Source organism: Haliotis cracherodii, unplaced genomic scaffold (genome assembly GCF_022045235.1).
Source record: "Haliotis cracherodii isolate W230 unplaced genomic scaffold, xgHalCrac1.p SCAF_2, whole genome shotgun sequence".
NCBI classification, from domain to species: Eukaryota; Metazoa; Mollusca; class Gastropoda; order Lepetellida; family Haliotidae; genus Haliotis; species Haliotis cracherodii.
In genome coordinates this window covers 28,388,057-28,410,936 of record NW_027266275.1, presented here as the reverse complement: position 1 = coordinate 28,410,936, position 22,880 = coordinate 28,388,057, and the positions used below count along the sequence as shown (strand labels likewise).

The window sequence follows — 22,880 nt, the reverse complement described above, 5'->3', positions numbered from 1 at the left end:
CAAGGGGGCAAATGACAGGAAATGGAAAGGCCAAAGGTCATGGAAGTGCTATTGTTGATGTTTCAACTTGCAAACAATCAAAGGTCAAAAGTCAACTTTGTGATTGGAAAATAGAAAGGTCGACGTTGTGATGACAATCAAAGGTCAAAGGTCAACTTTGTAATTCGAGAAGTGAAAGGGTCGATATTACGATTGTAATTCTTGACAATCAAAGGTCAAAGGTCAAATTTGTAATAAGAGGATGCGATTGTGATTCTTTACAAACAAAGGTCAAAGGTCAAAACTTTAACTATATGATGTAATTGTGATTCTTGACAATCAAAGGTCAAAGGTCAACTTTGTAATTGGAGATGATGGAAAGGGTCGATGTCATTCGTGATTCTTGACAATCAGAGGTCAAAGGTCAAATTTGTAATGAAGGATGAGATTGTGATTCTTGACAAACAAAGGTCAAAGGTCAACATTTTAACTATGATATGATGTGATCAAAGGTCAAAGGTCAACTTTGGAGATGAAGGAAAAGGTCGATGTTGTGATTGTGATTCTTGACAATCAAAGGTCAAAAGTTCAAGTCTGATTGTCTAATAGGGTGTGATGTTATTATTGATATTATTAGCTTTTTAGGCTTTTAGATTTCACTGGCAAAGCCAGCTAGAGTTCTGAACCTGTCTGATAGAGGGCCTTCCAGCAACATCGGGCTGGCACATTTGCAGAATAAGATCCTTGCACTCTGAGCTGATGGGCTCGGGAAATGGAAGGATGTGATCTTTCTGCAGCTGAACCATCTGGCTGATGCTGAAGTCGTCAAAGGGGAAGGAGCCACACACCAGAGAATAGAGGATGACCCCCAAACTCCAGATGTCTAGCTTGAATGCATCATACTCCTCTCCGGTTAGAACCTCGGGGGAGGAGTAAGTTACAGTTCCACAGAAGGTATTACTGGACTCTCTTTGCTCTTGGCGCGTGCAAAGGCCAAAGTCAGACAGCTTGACATTGCCGTCCAGGTCCAAAAGGACATTTTCCAGCTTAAGATCTCGGTGTGCAACCCCCTCCTGGTGACAGGCGTTCACAGCCTCCACCAGTTGGGAAAAGATCACCTTGACTCTCTCCTCAGACAAGCTAAAGCTTTCCTGTGCAAGCAGGTCCAGGAGGTTTCCCCCCTCGGCCAGCTCCATCACAGTAAAAGCGTGCTTATCAGTCTCCAACACTGCGTAGATGTCCACAATGTTGGGATGTTTCACAGTCTTCAGAGCAAACGTCTCATTGGAGACATAGCTCTGAACTTTTTCTGTGATTTTTATGGCAACCTCCGAAAGGTCAACCATGTTTTCACAGAGCAAAACCGTACCAAAGCTTCCCTCTCCTAAGAGGGATTTAACTTGGTAACCAATCGAACGCAATACGTTCTTAATAGATGACATGATAGATGAATGATATTGAAATGAAATGCTGGAAATGGAAGATCTCTTCCTTTTATACCCGGACGATGTGACCTCTTGGGGTCAGGGCACATAAAGGTCAAACAAGACACATTGGGACCCAAAGGTCAAAGCCACGGTCATCAGGTGACTCAAGGTCAAGTGCTCTAAAGGTCAAGGGGGCAAATGACAGGAAATGGAAAGGCCAAAGGTCATGGAAGTGCTATTGTTGATGTTTCAACTTGCAAACAATCAAAGGTCAAAGGTCAACTTTGTGATTGGAAAATAGAAAGGTCGACGTTGTGATGACAATCAAAGGTCAAAGGTCAACTTTGTAATCGAGAAGTGAAAGGGTCGATATTACGATTGTAATTCTTGACAATCAGAGGTCAAAGGTCAAATTTGTAATGAAGAGGATGCGATTGTGATTCTTTACAAACAAAGGTCAAAGGTCAAAACTTTAACTATATGATGTGATTGTGATTCTTGACAATCAAAGGTCAAAGGTCAACTTTGTAATTGGAGATGGTGGAAAGGGTCGATGTCATTCGTGATTCTTGACAATCAGAGGTCAAAGGTCAAATTTGTAATTGAAGGATGAGTTTGTGATTCTTGACAAACAAAGGTCAAAGGTCAACATTTTAACTATGATATGATGTGATCAAAGGTCAAAGGTCAACTTTGGAGATGAAGGAAAAGGTCGATGTTGTGATTGTGATTCTTGACAATCAAAGGTCAAAAGTTCAAGTCTGATTGTCTAATAGGGTGTGATGTGTTATTATTGATATTATTAGCTTTTTAGGCTTTTAGATTTCACTGGCAAAGCCAGCTAGAGTTCTGAACCTGTCTGATAGAGGGCCTTCCAGCAACATCGGGCTGGCACATTTGCAGAATAAGATCCTTGCACTCTGAGCTGATGTGCTCGGGAAATGGAAGGATGTGATCTTTCTGCAGCTGAACCATCTGGCTGATGCTGAAGTCGTCAAAGGGGAAGGAGCCACACACCAGAGAATAGAGGATGACCCCCAAACTCCAGATGTCTAGCTTGAATGCATCATACTCCTCTCCGGTTAGAACCTCGGGGGAGGAGTAAGTTACAGTTCCACAGAAGGTATTACTGGACTCTCTTTGCTCTTTGCGCGTGCAAAGGCCAAAGTCAGACAGCTTGACATTGCCGTCCAGGTCCAAAAGGACATTTTCCAGCTTAAGATCTCGGTGTGCAATCCCCTCCTGGTGACAGGCGTTCACAGCCTCCACCAGTTGGGAAAAGATCACCTTGACTCTCTCCTCAGACAAGCTAAAGCTTTCCTGTGCAAGCAGGTCCAGGAGGTTTCCCCCCTCGGCCAGCTCCATCACAGTAAAAGCGTGCTTATCAGTCTCCAACACTGCGTAGATGTCCACAATGTTGGGATGTTTCACAGTCTTCAGAGCAAACGTCTCATTGGAGACATAGCTCTGAACTTTTTCTGTGATTTTTATGGCAACCTCCGAAAGGTCAACCATGTTTTCACAGAGCAAAACCGTACCAAAGCTTCCCTCTCCTAAGAGGGATTTAACTTGGTAACCAATCGAACGCAAAACGTTCTTAATAGATGACATGATAGATGAATGATATTGAAATGAAATGCTGGAAATGGAAGATCTCTTCCTTTTATACCCGGACGATGTGACCTCTTGGGGTCAGGGCACATAAAGGTCAAACAAGACACATTGGGACCCAAAGGTCAAAGCCACGGTCATCAGGTGACTCAAGGTCAAGTGCTCTAAAGGTCAAGGGGGCAAATGACAGGAAATGGAAAGGCCAAAGGTCATGGAAGTGCTATTGTTGATGTTTCAACTTGCAAACAATCAAAGGTCAAAGGTCAACTTTGTGATTGGAAAATAGAAAGGTCGACGTTGTGATGACAATCAAAGGTCAAAGGTCAACTTTGTAATTCGAGAAGTGAAAGGGTCGATATTACGATTGTAATTCTTGACAATCAGAGGTCAAAGGTCAAATTTGTAATGAAGAGGATGCGATTGTGATTCTTTACAAACAAAGGTCAAAGGTCAAAACTTTAACTATATGATGTAATTGTGATTCTTGACAATCAAAGGTCAAAGGTCAACTTTGTAATTGGAGATGATGGAAAGGGTCGATGTCATTCGTGATTCTTCACAATCAGAGGTCAAAGGTCAAATTTGTAATTGAAGGATGAGATTGTGATTCTTTACAAACAAAGGTCAAAGGTCAACATTTTAACTGATATGATGTGATCAAAGGTCAAAGGTCAACTTTGGAGATGAAGGAAAAGGTCGATGTTGTGTGATTCTTGACAATCAAAGGTCAAAAGTTCAAGTCTGATTGTCTAATAGGGTGTGATGTGTTATTATTGATATTATTAGCTTTTTAGGCTTTTAGATTTCACTGGCAAAGCCAGCTAGAGTTCTGAACCTGTCTGATAGAGGGCCTTCCAGCAACATCGGGCTGGCACATTTGCAGAATAAGATCCTTGCACTCTGAGCTGATGGGCTCGGGAAATGGAAGGATGTGATCTTTCTGCAGCTGAACCATCTGGCTGATGCTGAAGTCGTCAAAGGGGAAGGAGCCACACACCAGAGAATAGAGGATGACCCCCAAACTCCAGATGTCTAGCTTGAATGCATCATACTCCTCTCCGGTTAGAACCTCGGGGGAGGAGTAAGTTACAGTTCCACAGAAGGTATTACTGGACTCTCTTTGCTCTTGGCGCGTGCAAAGGCCAAAGTCAGACAGCTTGACATTGCCGTCCAGGTCCAAAAGGACATTTTCCAGCTTAAGATCTCGGTGTGCAATCCCCTCCTGATGACAGGCGTTCACAGCCTCCACCAGTTGGGAAAAGATCACCTTGACTCTCTCCTCAGACAAGCTAAAGCTTTCCTGTGCAAGCAGGTCCAGGAGGTTTCCCCCCTCGGCCAGCTCCATCACAGTAAAAGCGTGCTTATCAGTCTCCAACACTGCGTAGATGTCCACAATGTTGGGATGTTTCACAGTCTTCAGAGCAAACGTCTCATTGGAGACATAGCTCTGAACTTTTTCTGTGATTTTTATGGCAACCTCCGAAAGGTCAACCATGTTTTCACAGAGCAAAACCGTACCAAAGCTTCCCTCTCCTAAGAGGGATTTAACTTGGTAACCAATCGAACGCAAAACGTTCTTAATAGATGACATGATAGATGAATGATATTGAAATGAAATGCTGGAAATGGAAGATCTCTTCCTTTTATACCCGGACGATGTGACCTCTTGGGGTCAGGGCACATAAAGGTCAAACAAGACACATTGGGACCCAAAGGTCAAAGCCACGGTCATCAGGTGACTCAAGGTCAAGTGCTCTAAAGGTCAAGGGGGCAAATGACAGGAAATGGAAAGGCCAAAGGTCATGGAAGTGCTATTGTTGATGTTTCAACTTGCAAACAATCAAAGGTCAAAGGTCAACTTTGTGATTGGAAAATAGAAAGGTCGACGTTGTGATGACAATCAAAGGTCAAAGGTCAACTTTGTAATCGAGAAGTGAAAGGGTCGATATTACGATTGTAATTCTTGACAATCAGAGGTCAAAGGTCAAATTTGTAATGAAGAGGATGCGATTGTGATTCTTTACAAACAAAGGTCAAAGGTCAAAACTTTAACTATATTATGTAATTGTGATTCTTGACAATCAAAGGTCAACTTTGTAATGGAGATGATGGAAAGGGTCGATGTCATTCGTGATTCTTGACAATCAGAGGTCAAAGGTCAAATTTGTATTTGAAGGATGAGATTGTGAGGCCTGATTTTAACTATGATGTGATTGTGATTCTTTACAATCAAAGGTCAAAGGTCAACTTTGTAATGGAGATGAAGGAAAAGGTCGATGTGATTGTGATTTTAGTTTTACTTGCATTCCAGCAACATTGGACAATCAAAGGTCAAAGGTCAACTTTATAATAGGAGAGATGTAGTAATTGTAATTCTGGACAATCAAAGGTGGTTCTTGGTGGTTCTTGACGATCAAAGGTTAAAGGTCAAGTTGGTAACTAGCTACGTTCCCCTTCGGCCAGCTCCATCACAGTAAAAACGTGCTCATTAGTCTCCAACAATGCCCAGAAATGCTGGATTTTTAAATTCTCTTGCTTTCTCACAAACACGTGCAAAGGCAAGTCAATTGTTCGCCTGACAAAACAGGTAATTTACATCGGGAATCATTTGTGTCACCAATGCGTCAAATTTGGAAATATCCTCCATAATAGACCATGTCCATGACGCTCTTTGAAATCTTGGTAGAAAGAGCATGCTCGATTGTACCCCAAAAGTTAGGAGCTGCAGGGATATTGCTCGACATAAGGAATGTTGACTAATGGAAAGTGTAAGTCATCCCACTTGTCTTGTGGAGAGTCTTTTAGAGAGTGTTGTGGAGGAAATCCACCACCATAGGCATCGTTTTAACGCCATCTACCAATCCTCGTCTTCGTCTCCGTTGGCAGAACTTACACCATCGGTTGCCACAGATGGCGGTGGACAAATGTTACCAGGCAGATTCGGAGAGGCCTGAAGCCTGCATATTGTTTCTGATAACTTCCAGATGGTTAGATGTTTGTAGAATATGGGGCTGAGCAGTTTTCCAACTTTCGGAGAAACTCGTCTAGGAATGACCATGTTTGAAATGCTTACGCGACCAGGCATGTCATGCCCATGGGGGAAGATGTATGGGCAGATATTTGCACGGCTCGGTTGCCTTCTTAGTCCAGTAATTAAAAGGACTAGGTTCAACAAAATTGACGGAAAAGGTTTATTGCTGGATTTTGGTGCCTTGGCACCTATACATTAAAATAAAAAATAGTTTACCAAAATAGGACATGGGGAACCATCCGAAAATAGGTCAAATCCAAGATGGCCGCCAACAAAAGTAATAATAGTCATAAACGTGGAACCAATAACAAAAAACCCATTTATGATGAGTCTATCTATATTAGCTTGCCAGGATAAATGCAAAAGAATGTATATTTAACAATTTTGAAAGGAAAATTCACATAGAAATTTAAAATAATGCTTCAAAATGACGAAGAAGTAAATAAATTTGTTAATATCAGTAATTCTTGCAGAACATGAACCGATTTATTATTATGTTGACGTTTTGCATATAAAATCATGCAGTTTATTGTCTTCACGTAAATAATCAAGTTAGAAACAAATATAATTGAAAAAACCCAAAGTATTCCCTTCTTCAAAATGGCGGCCGAGCATACAATGTCTTAAAGATAGACCTCAAGAACATAAAGGTATGTATAAGCTATTTTTCTTTTATAGCTAAAATGAAAACTTGTATGATATATAGTTGATTGGCTCTAGAGAGGAATAACTGATGAAAATATGAACAAATATAAATATAAAATTTGAAACAGAGCCTTAAAATTAACATCAACATTTGTTTAAAGGAAAATCAAGGGAGATAATCCAAACTCCGGGAAGCAGTTATTTTTCTCAAATGGTATTAGCTTCTCAGAAACTTTATTAAAAGTTAATTCAGAAGATATAATCAAGACATTTAGCACAAAAATCATTTGCTATAATCGGAAAAGCAACATTTGTATCTGGACACATGTCAACCATATTTCTATCAACTGTTACTATTCGCAGGTGACTATTCTCAACTGAAGGTGTCCTATGTAGATCACAGATGGCGACTTGTTTGCTATGTATGGAACCAGTTAACCTGGACAAACCCCAGGATTATGTGAAGTTGACAGCAAAATGCTGCTGTAAATTCGATGCACCAGACATCATATACAACTGTAGCCTGTTGGTACACAGACAGTGTCGAAGTATGCATAAAAATTCAAAGGCAATCAAAGTAGCTGAAACCTTTTGATCATATGTTAAAGCCTTAAATTTTAAAACTCACTGTTTTCTATGCAGTACTTGTATTGACCAGGATGTTGCATACAAACATCCATATAGAAGTGTACTTCAGCCCTGCGATGGCTCTTCAGTTACTCAACATATGTCTGCAACATACTGTGTCAACAGGCAAGATGATTGGACCAAGATGGTACAGTCAAGTATTGTGCCCATATACAATCTACCAGCTGAAGAAGCTATCCATCACCATGCTTGTGATAAGAATTTTCGGAGAGGGACAAGTATACCTGCAGCATGTATTGAACATGGGGAGGCTCCACCAAAGAAATGGAGACTTGGTCGACCGAAGTGTATGTCCTAGATGACAGCATTTGAGATTGCCATTTATTACTTGGAAGAGAATGATGATGAAACGATTCCTTTGGACAATTTGCATCACATTATGAAGTCAATGAGTGCACTGAGTGATAATCAACTACACACTACATCTCAGCTGAAAAGGGAATTCATGAATCACTATGGGAACAAGGTATTCATAACAAATCAGGCAACAACCTAACATTGCATCTCTTACGGCATATGAAAATGTTGCAAAGGTAGACAAATCCGACATGGACAGTTTGATTAAAGTTGGAGGAGGATACATTCATACGCAGGTAGAGAGCATGTAGAAAAATGTTGATGTGTATCTCGACAATGAGCAGATGGCATTGATTGACACCAATCTTGATTACCTCCCACATGCATTACGCATCCTCCTTCAAGCTATCATCAAGAGCTGAGCTGCGTCATTGGGTCAGGCAATAATGCATTCGAAATGTCCCCATCATTTCTGCCTCCTCGACAAGTTTGACAAAGTATCACACTATAACACATATATGGTCATCGTAATTTAGTGGATATGATAAGCCAACTCGGTTTCAGCTCCTCGTAAATTTAGAAAATTCTCGGTGACCACTCATGGTGTTCACCTAATCAGAGACATTGCAGATACATTCGTGCAATACCAGGCTGGTTATATAGATCATGCCAGCAAAAGGTTTGATGGGACTGGCTCAATCCATGCTATGGGCGAGATGGTGAGACGGAGGGTACCAAGAGTTAAGGTGGACTTGGATGATGTTAAAAAAATCAACAGTGTCAAACCATTCTCACAAAGAAATCCAAAGGCAGTGCTGGCGAACATTATCTATTCACCAATTGGTGACTTCTGTCGTGATGAAAAGAATAGCAAACTAGATAATTTGTGGAGTGCGCCACTTCTGTGTGTGTTGACCACTGTGTTCCGGTTGCATGCAGTTGCTCCATTCTGACATTCCATACCCCAGGAAGAGCTCTGAGATATTCTTGTTGATTATCAACGTGACACCATGTGACGAATCCTGTGTCAGATCAATGCTGGAGTATGCCAGAAGACATGGAATCACACCGGTTATTACAATCGACCAGCAACTTTGGTGAATTGCATACATGATCTTCGAATCACGGCCAGCTGAGAGCCCCTTGCATCAAATAGCCCTGGTCTTGGGGGGATTCCATACTTAGATGAGTTTTGTGGGTACAGTTGGGAATCTGATGGCTGGATCTGGGTTAAAGGAGATCATCACTCAAGTATATTCAGAGGGTAGTACAGATCAGATGTTGTCCGGCAAATCTGTGTCACAAGCTGTGCGGGCTCATTTCTTGAGGAACCGCTTCTGCAATGCTGTTATCGTGTTTGATGGTTATTGAGGTGTTTTTTTTACCAAGGATGAGACCCATCAGAGAAGAACTGGAGGCCATCTTTCTTCAGACAAGTACAAAGATCACTGACATCTTCATCCTACAGATGATCCTTGATCCTAATCTCAGCCATTCTTTGCTCTTTGTACATGCATTGTCAGGGACCGACACAACATTGAGGCCATATGGCATAGGGATGGTCTCAGGAATATTCAAAGGTTTTCATGGTGACAGGTGGAAACCATGCAGAAATCGAGCAGGCTGGTAATCAGGCACTTGCAATCCTCTGCGGCTGTATGCCTGGCTTGGATTTGAATTCTGAACGTGTGACAAAATTCACTGAGAAGGTATCTATCAATCTCAAATTACCTAACCCTTCGACACCTTCCACCGACATCAGATGCTGCCAGATTGCCCAGCCAACGAGTCTGACTCCAAGTGCAGACCTGGCTAGGCAACAATATGTATGCGACAGAATGGGGCTGGACGTTTCACAAGAGCAACAAGGGCACTATATTGAAACCAATCACAAGGCACCAAGCTGTCACTCCTAAATTTCTGTTGAAAATAATCAGATACAATTGCACTGGAAAGTGTGATGAAAACACATGCTCATGCAGAATTTTTTTGTCTACAATGTACCTCAGCATGTGGTCAATGCAAAGGGATGACATTTTCAAATGGACCAAGTCATGACTTCTCTGACATTACTGAATAATCGTCTCTTCATGTCCAATATATGAGTGTGACTGTCTTGAACTTTAGACATTTAAATTGATTGTAAGTTTGACTTGTAAACTGTAGTATTGCAGGGTTATTCCCTCTTTGCTCATGCTCATGCAGAATTTTTTTGTCTACAATGTACCTCAGCATGTGGACAATGCAAAGGGATGACATTTTCAAATGGACCAAGTCATGACTTCTCTGACATTACTGAATAATCGTCTCTGTGTGACTGTCTTGAACTTTAGACATTTAAATTGATAGTAAGTTTGACTTGTAAACTGTAGTATTGCAGGGTTATTCCCTCTTTATAAGGCCGTGTTAAGTATTTTGTAGTCCGATATGGAACAATTGCATTTTTTTCACATTTCGGGCAGCCGTAATTTATTTCTGTGTAAGATTTCACTTTAAAATTGTTAAATATATATTTCCCTGTCTTAATCTTATGAAGTTGATTATAAATAGAGTCATCATCCATGTTTAGATTTTGATTGATTCTTTTTTTTTTACTTTTTCGATTTTCGTTTGTATTGATGGCGGCCATCTTGGATTTGACCTATTTTGGGTGTTTCCCCAAGTCAAATTTTGGTAAACTATTTTTTTTTTTAAAGTAGACCTATCAAGGCAGTGAAATGTGTTAAAAAACCTTTTCCGTCAATTTTGTTGAACCTTCATGAAAAATAAACCTTTAATTACCGGACTATCTATCGCACGTGATGTTGCGGTTAACGACACCGAGACGGGCAGGCTGTTAGATGAACATCTAACCTCTGAAATGAACATATTTTACGGATACAAACAGTTGTTAAATTATAGTTATGAAATACAATATAGAGCCCTGAGATTATCTTCGTTTTCAGATACTGCAGTAATCCAGACTTGCCAAATACTATAGACTTGCATGGGCAGTATTGGATATATTTGTTTCAGGGTCTGTATGACAGACTAGCTGACTGTCAGAGAAACCGCTATAAGTGCCTGCGGCAAGTGCAGCATCCCTGCTAGAAATCGTGGCAGACCCGATCCCTGTCTCACTACACATACCCCAAACTTATACTTACGTGAATTACAAAACAATAGGTTTTTTTTGTAAATAATCGAATCCAGCCCAGACATTAAACCAAATCAATGCTTTGAATCTGAAGGTATTGACATGGTTCAAAATGAAGTGTTCCTAGGTCTACACAGAATTTCTTTTTTATGACTCGTCCAATGTATATCAGTTTTAATAATGATCAACTCAAAGAGCGTGGTAGGCCCAGCTTCTTCGGTAGACCTTTTCTTCAGTAGGGAATTTTACATGTACATAATCAGATATTGTGCATGATGGACATACGACTGTTTCGATGAGCAGATGTTATTGTCTGACATTCGTCAGATTGTTTGTTTGGGATACGATGACATTCGTCAGCAAATCGTTAGGTATTAACGTCTACTTTGAAATCACATGGTACAACTTATGTACTTTATAATGCTTCCTAAGTTTTCCGTTAACAGAAGATCCTGACTAAGGAAAACAACTTATGTACTAATATAATGCTTCTTTACAAATCTTCTATAATAACGATGTGACATCACATGGTATTTAACGGAGTTGTCTAAGTATCCCTGACTGATAAACGGTTATAATTTATTATGGATTATATGATCACGAAAACGTTTTATATAACACGTCCTCAATATAATTCATATTTCATACGTTTCAATTACATAGATAGACAGATAGATAGATATGCTCAACTATATTTTCGTTCATCAAATAACTATATGACGAACCACCACCAACCCTAACCAATATGTTTTAAACAAAATTAATACACTATTATCAGGAAGAATATTTTTCGAACTCAGACAACTAATTGAAAATAGTGGCCAGTAAATGTACCTCACCGAAAGCTCTTACTTTACGTCGTATTTTAAGAGTTTATATGGCAACATAGACTACTGTGAACAAACGATGTTGATGTCTTCAAGATACACACTGTGTCAACAGCTTGTGTGCCCCATGACTAGGTGTGTCGTTTAGACATGAGGCTCGGGAAACAAACAAACAGCTTGTGCTTTCTGTCATCTTCCCCGTCGCGGCACATGCTACGTGACCGGACTCCTGGCCAATGCGCAGGATTATTCCGACAGAGGCCGATGTTTGCCGAGCTGAGAACATGACAAGTTCGCATTCACATAGCAGATACCATTTGTTCTTGTCAGTTGCTTACAATTTCGTGCGAGTATTTCTGGACAGAAGGAAAGAACCGTGATATATCTGTTATGGGCACATATGCATGCTTTAACTTGTATTCCCAGCTTTATGTGGTGAGCATTTTTGTTTCGGATTCTAGTTAGGTACGAAGACTGGTATTTTATACTGCTTTGACCATTAATGATGCATTTAGCACAATGTCAAACTGCCTTTCGCGGTATGATAATACGTTCTTTCCAATTGCAATGTGTCACAGACCAAACCCATCTGTCAAACCCATCTACATCCCATTCTTGCTAAATCACCACTCACGATTGTCTCCTATCCCCTCCCTCAGCACATGAGCGTAATCGGCCCTTACCTGGAAAACCAGTGGTCGACAGTGTAAGTCACAACTATCGCCATGGATACAATCACATAACCATGGTACACACAGAGGGAGCGAGAACTTATTTTCCATCTCTCCATCTTGTCCAAGTCCCCATCCCATTGTTTAACACTCACTGATCAGCTCATATATCCATTTCTCTATCTAGCCCATCTCATTGTTTAACACTAATTGATCAGCTCATATATCCATTTCTCTATCTAGCCCATATCCCCATCTTAGTGTTTAATACTCACTGACCAACTCATTAAATTCATTTCTCTATCTAGCCCATATCCCCATCTTATTGTTTAACACTAACAGACCACATATACCCATTTCCCTATCTAGCCGATGTCCCCATCTCATTGTTTAATACTCACTGACCACATCATTTATCCATCTCTCCATCTAGCCCATGTCCCCATCTTATTGTTTAACACTCACTGACCAGTTCATTTTTCTATCTTATTGTTTAACGCTCACTGACCACATCGAATATCCATCTCTCCATCTAGCCCATGTCCCCATCTTGTTGTTTAACACTCACTGACCAGTTCATTTATCTATCTTATTGTTAAACGCTCACTGACCACATCGTATATCCATTTCTCTTTCTAGCTCGTCCCCATCTCATTGTTTAACACTCACTGACCACATCATATATCCATCTCTCCATATAGCCGATCTCTTTGCTTAACTCACTGACCACATCATATATCAATCTCTCCATCTAGCCCATCTCATTGTATAACACTCACTGACCACATCATATATCCATCTCTCCATCTAGCCCATCTCATTGTTTAACACTCACTGACCACATCATTTATCCATCTCTCCATCTAGCCCATGTCCCCATCTTATTGTTTAACACTCACTGACCAGTTCATTTTTCTATCTTATTGTTTAACGCTCACTGACCACATCGTATATCCATCTCTTCATCTAGCCCATGTCCCCATCTTGTTGTTTAACACTCACTGACCAGTTCATTTATCTATCTTATTGTTAAACGCTCACTGACCACATCGTATATCCATTTCTCTTTCTAGCTCGTCCCCATCTCATTGTTTAACACTCACTGACCACATCATATATCCATCTCTCCATATAGCCGATCTCTTTGCTTAACTCACTGACCACATCATATATCAATCTCTCCATCTAGCCCATCTCATTGTATAACACTCACTGACCACATCATATATCCATCTCTCCATCTAGCCCATCTCATTGTATAAAACACTCACTGACCACATCGTATATCCCTCTCTCCATCTAGCCCATGTCCCCATCTTGTTGTTTAACACTCACTGACCACATTATATATCCATCTCTCGATTTAGCCCATCTCATTGTATAACACTCACTGACCACATCGTATATCCCTCTCTCCATCTAGCCCATGTCCCCATCTTGTTTAACACTCTCTGACCACATCATACATGTATATCCATCTCTCCATCTAGCCCATCTCATTGTTTAACACTCACTGACCACATCATATATCCATCTCTCCATCTAGCCCATCTCATTGTATATACATTTATCTTGCCCACACCCATCATATTTCCACTCACTGACCAGATCATATATCCATTTTGTCATCTAGCCCATCTCTCACTGACCAGCACATATTTCTGTCATTCACCAGTCCAACACTGCATCACTCCCACTCGATTATTCGTCATGTCCCTTTTCTGTGTCCAGCCAATCTCTTTTCCTTAACAGCCACACCATCTTTGCCATACTGTCTGTCCAGATTCATTACAAGACCCTCGCTCAGCATGCTACTCCAATCTAAACATATTTGCCAATTTGATCTTGTCTGTGACTGTCTGGTCCCATTCTGAACTTCACATATTATACATTGTCAATTACAATTTTGGCATGTTTCATACCACAGAACTTTATGCCAGGAAAAAAACAACAGAACCATAGTTCTTTTATAGAAATAGAATCTTTATTCATGTATATATAATATATCATACTTGTATAAAAGTTGTACAAATCTAATGGATAGGAAATGGTAGAGACAATGTGGACAATGGCAATGTATCTGTACACAACACTTTACCTTATATACATAGTGCCAGTGTCAACATGTCTAATTTACAGTCATACAAACATTAACAACTATGGGACAATAACAGTCATGACACACACAGATCTCTTCACTGCATGTTTTGAATTCTTTTTAGATTTTATTTTTTCACTTTTCATTTAAACACTTTAAGCAACAATATAATTGTATTTTTGTCTTGGTATAAAAATGAAGAAAGTTAATGTAAAAGCCCTGATATAGAAGTTTGAATTACAAATGTTATGTTTGACAGAGATCAGTAATATCATCAAGGCATGATGCTGCAGCATTGCTGATATGATTCAGCTCATGTACAATGGTTAGAGGGAGACTTCAATGTTCAACTGATGACACAGCACTTTTAGATTCATACATATATGTATCAAACCATATATAAAAAATGTGTATTTTGTGTGACCTTTCCTCCAGGTTGTTACAGCTGTGTATAGGTGATTTGGTTGAACATAGCACCACAAGTAAATCCAGCTATTCTAAGTCCATGGATTTTTTGTGAACATCATAAATCAAGATTGTTTCTTTTGAAAGGTCATGGTGTCAAAGGTCAAATTCAAGGTTGGCGGCAAGTCTGAGGTTACATGTTACAATATTGTTGTGCTTTCATTGTAGGAGAGCTGCTGCTGACCTTGGCCTTCTCTGCAAATTAAAAAACAAAGACATTCAATTTAGAATTAAAGTTAATACAGAAAGCAAACTAATCAATTGCTTTCAAAAAACCAAATTAATACAAATGAAAAGCAACAATTAATTTTATTCATCCTGATAATCATTGTTAGTATACATTCCCCAACTTTTGACATTATTATTCCAAAATATACCTCACTTATTACACATAATTTTCATGTTAAAATCCTAGAAAGACTTCAGTATATTAGTAGTCCTATCAAAATGAGTAGAATATTATACAGGTAATACAAGTTAAACACAGAAAATCAAGTTTAAAAAACACTCTCAATAGATACCCCTCCTGGGGTCACGAAACATAAACTGGAATTTCTCATACCAGACATCGAAGTCACAACAAAACGTGAATCATATAAATTATCACCCAACCAGCAGTTTGGAAATGTCATTGTTTGCAATAATCAAGTTTCACAAGAAGTAAAATTGCACGAAATGTTATCCCCAGCCTGGTTGCTGCCACTAAACCTTTCCTGTTGATTCTTCTGACCCCAGTGCAATGCACATTTCCACAATGACAGCTGCAAAGCTTTAAAGTAAATTGCTTATTTGCCAAGGGGGCTTGTCACTTAAATACTTATTACCCCTTAGTTAAGTAATGGAATCACTCAACATGGAGCAAAGGAGAGCCTAAGTTGTAAACCAAGGGGGGACCTTGTACTGATAAAGGTCAAGAAACGGTCTGTTTTAGTGACGAAAAGCCAATGTCAATATTTGAGCAAGGACAAAGTATTCAAGCTGAAGATATATGGGTTACTGTTGCCAATACTGACACTGTATGTATTTAAACTCCGAAGTTTAGCATATTAAACTCATAAACATTAAAGTGATATCAAATTCTTCATACAATAAACAAATGTATTTCCAACTATTGAACATAGGTTTTGGTTTTCAAAATATTTCATTTAAAGAAAAACAAAATATACTACGGACAAAAAATAAGGGAACTAATGATAGAATGTATTGTTGAGATGTGCATTTACAATACTGTTGCATTTCACTTGCTAGCAGTATGCCAGTGCAACCATTCTTGACCATGATTGGTATGGGGTAGTGTTATGGTGTGGCGTGGTAACACACAAGCTAACTAATTTGGATGTTGTGAATGGACATTTGACGGGCCAGCGATATGTTGATGAAGTTTTGTGTCCTGTCATTCTTCTTGTGAGAAGGCATACAGACATTGGACTGGTCTGGTAGTTCCCAACATGAACAGCACCTGCCAATGTGGCCTAGCTTGGGGTAGCTCTTCAGGAAGAATGGCAAGCAATACCAAGGGCAACCATACATACATCTACATGCCAAAAATTAAGTTTACAGACATTTATCATGATAAAACCCTCTCTTACATTTCATCAGTATACTGATGACCAAATAATACTATATACATGACTTACCCTTGGAAGATTGGATTAACAACTGCTGCCACATCTTCCCCATGGTTAGTATGCATCGCTCCCTTCATTGTGTCACCTTCAAACGTCATGTTGATCTCTCCAACACTCTGAATTTGCTCATCAGGTGGGACGTACATATTCAAACTCTGAAATAGAAACAGTCAACACACTTAGCAAATATTGAGAGCAGGACACAACACTGCTGTTGTACAATGTTAGCCTAATGTACTGTCAGTCTCAGAAGATGGAATACAATCCTGCTAAATCCAATCAACACTTTAAGTTCCTAGTGGTGTTCCAGTTCATTGAATTAAAAAAAGATTGACTTGAAAGTCCAAACAACCAAGCAATCAAATGCAAAATTCCATAATCAAACAAACGATTTTGCCTCCACTGTCAAGTTTTCAACTGTTATAATATGTTGCTAAGACTTATTTACTACTTAAGAGTACTTGGAGAAGTAAGCGAGAAAGAGCAAGGCCAGAGTCTTTTTTTTAAACATTGTGCTGAAGTATGTATTTGTGTAGGTGCGAACTAGTTTCAATCAAATGAACATTGAAAAACATCAAAATGATGATAACTAATTAATTTCTTTGATTGATTAGTTGGGACAATCCAATCATCCATTATGATGTTTTTAAAACCAATTCCTAACACAGCCAGTACCTGAATTCATACAAATACAGAATATACACTCAAAACATATCAACATTTAATTCCATCCTTTAATATATCCTCACATAACCACTCTAATCTCAACAAAGATATTGAATGATCATTATTAAATCACTGCCAACTTTCTCAATAGGAAGGCAAAACTAAGCTTTGAAATATTGGCATGCCACAATTTTGTGTTTAGGAAGTAAAGTCTCACAGCTTAAATGCCTTTGAAATCAATAGCTGTCAACTGAGACCAGGAAACAAGGGCCAACCGATATGTTTACTTGGTCCAAATAAATCCTACAGACTGCCTGCCCAAAAAGGTTGTGTTCTGTGCAGCTTCCAGACAGAAAAAAATGTCAATACCTTTCACCCCAGAATCAGGGAGAAATGAAATATTTAACTCGTACAAACTTAAACATGTCATTTTCCTGATTAAAAACTAAACCTTGCTTGCACTTATGTCATATGACAAACGTCTCATGTACACGACAGAATCGAGTTACCATATATCACTGCTTATAGAACAAGTGTATGAGACCTAGAATAGCAAAGAGAAGGACACTGATACCTGTATGAGATATTTGTGATGATAATTACCATGAATAGGAAGTCTTGGTGCTGATTCATAAAAAATCAAGGACAGTATCATTCCTATCAATATAATTCCCCACATGTACAATGTGTGAAGCCCATTTCTGTTGTCCCCACCGTGATATTGCTGGCTTATTGCTAAAAAGGGTGTAAAATACATACTCACTCACTCCCATCAATATATAGTTTACACATGACAGTCTGTTGAAAATCTAAAGATTTTATAGTGTATAGACAGCCAAAATACAGGCTTTGTGGTTAAGATGTAAGAGAGGTAGGGTACTCTAAGGAATTATAGTTTGCTGTATACTGTCACCTGCATATAATGTTCAAAATTTGTCAGCACAGTTGGATGTAGAGTTAAACAACTCCTCAATATCAACATAAGAAAACTGACTCACCTGAGTTTCATATTCTCGTAAGAAGCTTGGTGGTTCTACAAATTCTGGGGCATCACCATAGTTGTGTTGATAAAGTCTGTACTGCTGGATGAATTTCATATACCTGCAACCAAACATTGTTACATAAGTCCTCTGATGGCAACAAAATCTGCATATGACATTAGAAATCAAAACATCCCACAATTACACTTCTAATGCCACTTAAAGATATAACAACACTTAAGATGATATTGTCACGGGATGGCAATCAACCATACAAAAGATAGTTGGAGTGTGAAAATTAATTCATTTTCGAGAATGCCTACATTAAACATACAATTCAATTCTCAACACAAACACCTACAAAAATCAAATTATGTCTCAGCATTTTCACTGGTCCACAGCGTGGAAAACAATATGAGGCTATTTATAAAGTTCATCTAACCTGGAGTAGGAGAAGACAATGACGATGATTCCCACAATACTGAGTAGAATGATAATGGCAGCCAAAGCAATAAGTGCTGCCCATGGGTCATCCATCCACCAGATGTAGGACTTGGTCACCATCGTGCGGATCAGGGAAGCTTGTGGGTATGGCAGTCGCAGACGCTCAACGTTAAAGCTAGTGTCCGTCCCAATACGAATATTCAATTTCGACCGAGTGTCATCTGACAGTATTCTGCATTAGAAAAGACACAATTTTTTGATGGAATAATAACAGCATGTGGACAACATTTGAAAGGTTTTTTTAATATCCAGCGTAACTCAATCATTTTCTTTCTTTTGTATACTTCAAGGACACAAGTTCCCTTTCACTGATTACTTTGTAGAATATCAAAAAGCAATAGTATTGTCATTCTTTGACTTCAAAAGGTTAAATTTCAATAATGTGACAAAAGCACTCATAAAATTAAGACACTGATTTATTAACAGTTAAGAAAAGAAAAGAAAAGAAAATATAGTTGTATCATTCACCCATATTGCAAACATAAAAGGATGAAATTAAGTATTAAATATAAACAATAAACACAACACACTCCTAAGTGAAAATCAACTAAAAATGTATTCATTTGTTTAAAATACAAACAAAATCAAATTCAGTTTTACCTTATAGCACAAAAACACAATGAATACACAGAAAAGTATATATCCAATTTCTGAATAAATCCCAATTCGAAACAAGCGATATCTCCACACAGTTCCTATCCCGACATCTTGAGCCAAGCAAAGACCATTTGAGGAGGGTCTCTAACTCTCGCTGGCAAACCGTTGTTAAACAAACTTCTCACGTGCCGAGAGCTCAAGCGCAGGGAGTGCTAGCCGGGCTACTCCCAGTGTAAATACAACCTCCATACTGTCAATAGCTGGCAAATGAGCATGTCTTTGTCTATGGTAGTAGTTAGCTCTGGTTTGCTCCAGTGGCTTATACACAACAATCTTACGGTCACACACACCTAGTACAACATTTTGTCCACGCAAGCAGTGTCACAAACCTCCAAGCACATTTCGAACTGAGACGTTTTATGATTCATGCAGGCTATTTCATGTTAACATTGTTGTAGAAAGTATTATCCAAGGCTTATATTTTCAGGCATGACAAGTCAATGCTCGATCATATTATCCAAGTATACTTTTATGTCTCCATTACTATGGTTACAGGTATACGACGTATTATACTATTTAACTGTAAGACATGTTCTGATATTGTTTGTATGACATATTCTTATTGTAATGAGCAGCCTGATTGTTAGTTTACATAATCTGACTGTATTATTAAGACTGCGTTATATCATATGAATGACTGGAGATTATTCTGGCTGAGAAATAATATGAGAAAATATCCTCAATGGAATCAAATTTAATAAAATGGAAAATGGAAACATCATTGAGAAAATATCCTAAAATCCCCAGATACACAACAGTGACTGTTTACCAGACTATTGAATAACTGGTTATATCATAGTAGAAAAATATGCTTCCACAAACCTCAAATCATTTTTCAATAACTGACAGTGAAGATAACTAATAAGGTCCATTACTAACCTGTCTCGGATAGCTTGGTTTGTATTGTTGAGAAGTGCATAATTGTAGTCAGCTTCGTTTCCAACCAGAACAAACACAATATCGGTTCTGAAAGAAAATATCATTGTAGAGATTCAGGCATAGTATACACCATGAGGGAGATGCATCTAGTACTAAATTCAATTCAGACTAACTGTTTATGTAAAGCGACAACATTTTGAGTGAAATGTAGATGTCCTTACTTTAATCAACTGACCATGTAGAACTCGACTGACACACCATTTACATTTTGTGCTAGTACTACAGATGACTTAATGTCCTTACTATGCATGCTTTCACTTCTCAATGCTATTGGAGATTAAAGCTAAAGTTAAATGCATACTCAAAGTACTGTGCTAACTTGTTATGTATAGGTTATCACTTGGTGAAATATTACTTACGACTCCATTTCTGTTTGGATATCATTCTGGTTTTGCAGGGTTCTTTTGCCTTCTATTCTTTCTATGAGAGCCAGGTAGCCAAGAGCATCCTGCAATGATCTGAGGAAAACACATGGTTGATTAATTATGACACATAACAGTGATACTGTTTTTCTCACCAAAACAGCCTTTTCTAGTGCATAAATAGTACATTATCATCTTTGTGAAGAAAAATCCATTTTTCTGTATATGAAATTATGTTTGTTGCCTTGACAAAACCAACAGACATTTTAGCGTAAATATATTTATTTTTAACCTTTTTCCAATTTTTCTAAATTGCTAACAAGGATGGTAACATATTTTCATTGTTTACCAGATGCAGTGTTTTTCTTCTTGGATTGTTTCCAAATATATATATACTGTATATAGAGATATATTGTTAAACTGATGGTCAATATTTCTATCTTTTCTGATATGTTTGTTGCCCTGCATGAATAAAACAAGTGAATACTTACTTTCTAATCATTTCACTGTTGGGAATGATTTCATTAGCCCGCGTTTTATCCATAACAAGTATAAATCTATTGTACTCTTCAATTAGGTTTACCTGCAAAATAACAAAAATATACTGAAATTTCATAATATACCTAAACCATATCAAACAACAAATATCGAACAATTGTTATCATGGTTAATAATTCTAAGAATACTACCTCTATTACATCTTTGCCATAAATCCTGTATTTTGGTTTGTCACACTAACCAAATTTTCAGATTTTCAACAGACATCCTCTTCACTGTCAATTACACACAATTAGTTGTTCCCGAATAGCACTATAGCAACCCCAGCTATGACTTGTGCAATGGTGGGAAACCTCACTTCTTTCCAACATCTAACCACTAGAGGAAGATGAATTCGAGAGGTGGGTGGGAGTGCTTCTGATGTGAAAGAGGTAGTATTCTTAGAATTATTAACAATGATAACTATTGTTCGATAATTCTTGCGAATCCTCTACCTCTATTACATCTTTGACAGAATGTAGAAGGAAGAAACTATTGGTGGATGATTGTTTGCGCCGCAACAATGGGCTCAAGTAAAAGCTGGTGACAGGGGTTTGTGAGGCCCATTGACAGCTAGACACCACTTGTTCCACCGAACAAATGTTCATGAAGCGAGACTCGTGGCTAGGGCTCTGATCTCATGAGACGAGCAGGATCCAAGACTGGGAGTGGAATTCTGTGCCTGCGTATAACTTGCTGCAACTGCTGTAGACTTAAGCCAGCCCATTACCGTAGCCTTGTTGATGTCCTTATTGGAAAGAGGCTTGCAGGATATGAATAGCCTCCTTCGATGGTGTCTATGTGGGTCTGTAGCCGAGAGGCAGAATTTGAGAGCTCTGATTGGACAGAGAAGTCCACTGTCTGTCCCAAGACAGGAATGGTAAGTGTCTACAGCCCCATGGTGGTAGAATGGCTACAAAATGTGGGAGCGATCTTAGAGTAATTGAGGTCCAATGTTGATCATGGGTGAGACTGGAATAGTCCAGTGCATGATGTTCTGAAACTCTTGCTGCTGTTGGCATGGCTAGGAGGAAGGAGGCTTTACTGGACTTTTGGGGTAAGGTGGTCTTAGCCAGGGTTCGTAAGGTTCTGTTAAAAGTGCCGATAGCACAACAGATAGATTCCACTTGGGGAAGATACGAGGTGTGTGAACATCTTCTAGTAGGAAGGATGTCATTAGTCTGTTTAGAATGGGATGGTTTCCAATGTTGAAGTACAGAGTGAAGTGATCTGTAACTTTCCATCGTACCATTGTCCTGACGTAGATATAGTAGAAAGTCCGCTACGATAGGGATGGGGATTGTATTTGTATATAATCCCGACGTCTTCCCCATTGGACGAACTTATCCTTTCTTCTGTCATATATAACTACAAGGGAGTATGAAGGTCTCCATGGTCTTGCCACAGCCTCAGATGCAAGTACAGAGTACCCAGATGTCTGCATCTTTTTGGTTAGATGAAGGCTGGACAGATTGTCGAAGAAAATGTTTGACCTGGTCTGTCGTAACAGATCTCGACAGAGAGGTAACTGGAGAGGTTCTTCCATTACAAGACTTCATAATCTGGGGAACCACGCTCTGGTTGGCCAGAATGGTGCTATCAAGATTATCATGCAATCCGTCTCCTCAACCTTGTGGATGACCTTGACTAGGAAAGGTCATGGTGGGAATGCGTATACAAATAGCCCCGTCCAAACCATCGATAGCGCATAGATCTGGTGAGCCAGTGGATCCGGAACTGGACTGACATAAACCTGAAGTTGATGATTTAGG

The 22,880-nt window shown here is 39.0% G+C and overlaps 4 protein-coding genes across 5 annotated transcripts in view; all 4 read right to left on the bottom strand.

The window, feature by feature from the left end:
• Positions 1-635: 635 nt before the first annotated feature.
• LOC139469214 (testis-specific serine/threonine-protein kinase 3-like) lies at positions 636-1,421 on the bottom strand. The gene has a single exon (XM_071251350.1). It carries the CDS (start codon positions 1,419-1,421, stop codon positions 636-638), a length of 786 nt encoding a protein of 261 aa, XP_071107451.1.
• Positions 1,422-2,231: 810 nt separating this feature from the next.
• Positions 2,232-3,017, bottom strand: LOC139468832 (testis-specific serine/threonine-protein kinase 3-like). Its single transcript, XM_071250969.1, has one exon. It carries the CDS (start codon positions 3,015-3,017, stop codon positions 2,232-2,234), a length of 786 nt encoding a protein of 261 aa, XP_071107070.1.
• An 805-nt stretch (positions 3,018-3,822) lies between these two features.
• On the bottom strand, positions 3,823-4,608 carry LOC139468939 (testis-specific serine/threonine-protein kinase 3-like). Its single transcript, XM_071251079.1, has one exon. It carries the CDS (start codon positions 4,606-4,608, stop codon positions 3,823-3,825), a length of 786 nt encoding a protein of 261 aa, XP_071107180.1.
• Positions 4,609-14,243: 9,635 nt separating this feature from the next.
• The window catches only part of LOC139467935 (uncharacterized), a 133,877-nt gene continuing 125,240 nt past the window's right edge, over positions 14,244-22,880 (bottom strand). For both annotated transcript variants that reach the window (XM_071249527.1, XM_071249528.1), the window contains 7 exons: positions 21,063-21,154; positions 20,569-20,667; positions 20,150-20,236; positions 18,552-18,785; positions 18,128-18,230; positions 16,473-16,618; positions 14,244-15,030 (listed from right to left, as the gene is read on the bottom strand). In XM_071249527.1, coding sequence (XP_071105628.1) covers positions 14,976-15,030; positions 16,473-16,618; positions 18,128-18,230; positions 18,552-18,785; positions 20,150-20,236; positions 20,569-20,667; positions 21,063-21,154 — 816 coding nt within the window. In that variant the 3' untranslated portion in view covers positions 14,244-14,975. The remainder of the gene's footprint in view (positions 15,031-16,472; positions 16,619-18,127; positions 18,231-18,551; positions 18,786-20,149; positions 20,237-20,568; positions 20,668-21,062; positions 21,155-22,880) is intronic.